Here is a 4011-nt window from a genome sequence, read left to right as displayed (position 1 = left end):
GAGGGCCTGCTGGGGTGGGTGGGTAAGGCAAATAATAAAATCCCTCAGCATTCTGAAGGAGGTCTCTTGGGTATTTTGTCTCACCATGGAGAAGGACTCTTGACTCCAAAAAGTAGCTATGAGCACATTGAACCTGAATCTTTCCTGATTGAATCACCCCAGAGACTGGCTGAGCTTGGAGCACAAGAACAATAGCTTAACAGAATTCTGAAAGTAAACAATCTAGTAGTAATATTATGTAAACAGCCTATCACTGGGAGTGCGGTGTGTTTGGATGTGGCAATTGCATGCTATTTAACAAAGCTGAGGCTCTGGAGTCTTATCTTGCTGAAATCACAAATAAAGTTGAGCTGATCACTAGACTCGAGCCTTCTCATCCATGGAACCCACTATTTAACAGAACCGAACTCATCAGGGGATGACCAGTGACTGAAACCAAGGTGTGACAACCCCCCTAAACGTCAGTTTGGCAAAAGAGTGCCCCCTAGACACTCTAGAGCTTCTGGAATCCTGGACCCTGGGGTTTACATTAGAATGACCCATTAATTCCCATTCCACATTGAGCCACTGTGACATCCTCCTTATTGGGGAGGACTGGTTTCCCTTTAAAAGTTCTCTTTATTTAGTTTAACAGGGTTGAATCTGCTGCCACCAGGAATTTTTAAGGATTTCCAAACTCCAAACCTTTATGCTTATAATGTTGCTCTTACTAGTTTGGTAGACCGAGTTCAAGGCTTACGAGGAACTATATGGTCCTGGGAAGTATTTCATTCAGAGTTGGTATAAACTTAGATAAAAGGGGATTTATTGAAACAAATACTAAATAAGAGGGTGGTACAATGTAACTAGTAATGTGTAAATGATGAACAATTGCTTTGGTATCACACACAATCTTCTCCCTCACTGACAGGGATCTTTTCATGCAACTTTGTAACACTTGTTTATCTCAATGCCATATGTGTTCACTGTTTCTCTCCCGTTTTTTATGACCCTCAGACTTTCCTTTAACTGTTGGTCACTTAAACTTTACTTTACTGTTTCCTATACATTCAACTTTCAGCTTTTTCTCTCTGTCTCACTGAACAACTGCAGCTGTCAGTGTATAACTGCTTCAACACAGAACTAACTCTAACTGAACATCAACTGTCAATATCTAACCGAAACTACTGACTGACTCACATACTCATCCAACCAGATTCACTTCCAAAGCCCCTCCCCCTCTCTGTCAACCACCAATCATACTACACTTGCATCTCTCAACCACTCTAGTCTATCTACCACAGCCATGCAACCAAACTTTTAAAGAGACACACACACACAGAAACAAGGAATCGTTACAGCCACCTTACCAAAGATAAGTCTTTTAGGCAAAAGGAATCCACTTTAGGCAAAAGGAATCCAACTTGTTTGCAATGGAAGTTCAGAGTCATTAACAGCTATTTGGCAGGAGGAACTATCATTTTGGTAATTTTCTGATTGGTGACAGCCTCTGACATCAGAGAAGGAGTTTCCATTGGATTGACTAACTCAATTAGTCAGTCTAGTCTGGTATAGGTCACATTCTGTTGTCCATAAATGTCTGGACAAGTTTAGATTTTCCTCTTGTTTCCAGTGGAACAATGTAAAACTGGGGTCCACAAGATGTTGGGTAGAGCTTAAAGGTCCCTCCAACACTTTGTTACTGCAAGGAACTCTGCATATGCTCTAACGAATCTACTACAGACTAGGTAAAGTGTACCTAGCAAAGTTAGACTGACTTCACTGCTTTTCATTTGAAAATCTGTGTGTATGTTGTGCGGTTCCTAGTATTTTGTGTTGTCTCCTTTTATACCATTTTTTGAATTTAACCATCCTTCTAGTGTAGTACAAGGGAGCTTCCAACCCTTCCTTCTATCACACTAGGTAATGGATGGATTCTAAATGCTTGCAGCTCCAAGAATTATAGTGCCTATCTCTTACTACAATTTGGAGGAATACGTAAGACTCAAATTTTAGAGGACTGCATTTTATTCACATTTCTTTTTATCCTTGCTTAGTCTGTTGTGTTATCATACACGATGTGTGCTTTTATGTTCTTGTTTGAATTCTTTTCATTTTTCAGTGGGGTTGCTCTGATCTTATGACCCACGTTAATGCTTTGTTTGACTCACATGTACCAGGAACAAAAGGTGGGAGGGGCAGTATTTAGCCTGACTCTCCTAAAGTATGCAGTGGTTAACCTTTCTCCCCAAAAGTGTGCAAGTGTGTTAGTCCCCTCAGTAGCAAGTGCAAAAGGAGAGGGAAATGAAACACAGAAGCAAGCCTTTAATTAGCCAAGCTGCAGTGCCAAAGCACAAATCTTCAGGTTGGAAGAAAGGGGTTAGGTTAGAGAATTAAAATTTGGAGCAAATATCTGTGCTATAGAAACTTTGAATATTGTATTCAGGTATGTGTCAGTAACCTGATAATGTAGTTTTGAATTGTGTTATTGAAAATAGGTATTCACAGCTATGTTGCCCAAACAAACAGAGTTTCTGATGCAAAAGACTTCATTTAGGGATAATGTGGACCCAGAAATTGATAAAATCTGCAAATGCAAACATCTGCAATCTTATTGTTGGGAACCACATCTCATTGCAGATCAATCATTTCCACCAGAAGCACCTCTGGAGCTTTGGAGACATTAGCAGGAAATGGATTACAAAAAAAATCAGACTCTGTCTAGACTGCTAAATTCAGAAAATCTCTTAAGTCATTTCTATACTGTTCTGTTAAAATTAGGATAACTGGACCAGTATGCAATGATTCCAAGGTGGAAATCTCTGCCAAATTACACCTCCCTGCATTTGGTAGTTCCAATCTGAATCAGACCCTATGTGCTTCAAAATTAAGTTTCTGCAAGGAGCTCCCAAAACACATTTAGTCCACAGAACGCAGCGTGAACCTGTATCACTGGCAACCAAGATCAAGATAATTCATGCCACAGTATTCCCCATTACTACATATGGGTGTGAAAGTCGGACAGTGAAGAAAGCTGATTCATTTGAAATAGGATGTCAGAGGAGAGTTTTATGGGTACTGTGGACTGCCAAAAAGAACAAGCAAGTTGTAGATCAAATCAAGCCTTCACTCTCCCTAGAAGCTAAAATGACTAAACCGAGGCTATGGTATTTTGGTGACAGTATGAGAAGACAGGAGTCACTGGAAAATACAATAATGCTTGGAAAGGTTGAAGGCAGCAGGAAAAGAGGAAGACCTAACATGAGATGGATTAACTCTATAGAGGAAGTCACGGCCCTCAGTTTGCAAGACCTGAGCAAGACTGTTAATAACAGGATGCTTTTCAATGACATTAATTCATAGGGTCACCATAAGTCAGAACCCCAATCTTCAGCCCACCCCAGGAAAGTTAATTTCTAGAAGATCCCTTATACTTACTTCTGGCTTCCAAGACATGATGACTTGTGATCAGGTCTGTTGTCTTCTATTGATTTTAGTTTCCTTTCAGCCCTCAAATTTTCAATTTGCATGAACTTCAGGTGGATTGGACTTCCCTTACCCTAATGTGATGGAAGGAGGGAGAAACATCAGTTGTAATTATAGAGGTATAGATACAACCTCACTTCCTTCCTGTTGAGCTTCTGCTGCTGCTACAGATATCTCATGTCAAAAAGGTGTGGCTCAAGCAATATACTTGCTACAAATCTAGAAACAGTTCAAAATGCTTATTTAAACAAAAGATTCTAGCTCTATGGGTAACAACTATTTTTGTGTGGCTCAAGCAATACACTCATTACAAACTTCTTCAGATACAGTGAAAGAAGAAGAAGAGTTGGTTTTATACCCTGCCCTCCACTACTCGAAGGAGTCTTGGAGCAGCTTACAATCACCTTCCCTTCCTCTCCCCACAACAGACACCCTGTGAGGTAGGTGAGGCTGAGAGAGCTCTGAGAACACTTCCTCAACCATTACATATAGAGGGAGGGTGGGGGGGGTATACAGTTAGTTGCCTACAACAGTTAGTTGCCGGGA

General features: G+C 40.5%; 1 protein-coding gene across 1 annotated transcript in view; it reads right to left on the bottom strand.

Annotated features, from left to right (window-relative positions):
- The window catches only part of LOC107118670 (HRAS-like suppressor 3), a gene marked incomplete at its 3' end in the record, with an annotated part of 7743 nt that extends 4273 nt beyond the window's left edge, over nucleotides 1–3470 (bottom strand). The window contains exon 1 of the mRNA XM_015421028.1: nucleotides 3418–3470. Coding sequence (XP_015276514.1) covers nucleotides 3418–3435 — 18 coding nt within the window. The remainder of the gene's footprint in view (nucleotides 1–3417) is intronic.
- Between the last annotated feature and the right edge of the window lie 541 nt (nucleotides 3471–4011).

This window comes from Gekko japonicus, unplaced genomic scaffold (genome assembly GCF_001447785.1).
Source record: "Gekko japonicus isolate JY-2015 unplaced genomic scaffold, Gekko_japonicus_V1.1 scaffold4556, whole genome shotgun sequence".
NCBI lineage: Eukaryota > Metazoa > Chordata > Lepidosauria > Squamata > Gekkonidae > Gekko > Gekko japonicus.
Note: the sequence above shows the minus strand (reverse complement) of the source record. Positions and strands in the feature narration are given on the sequence as shown.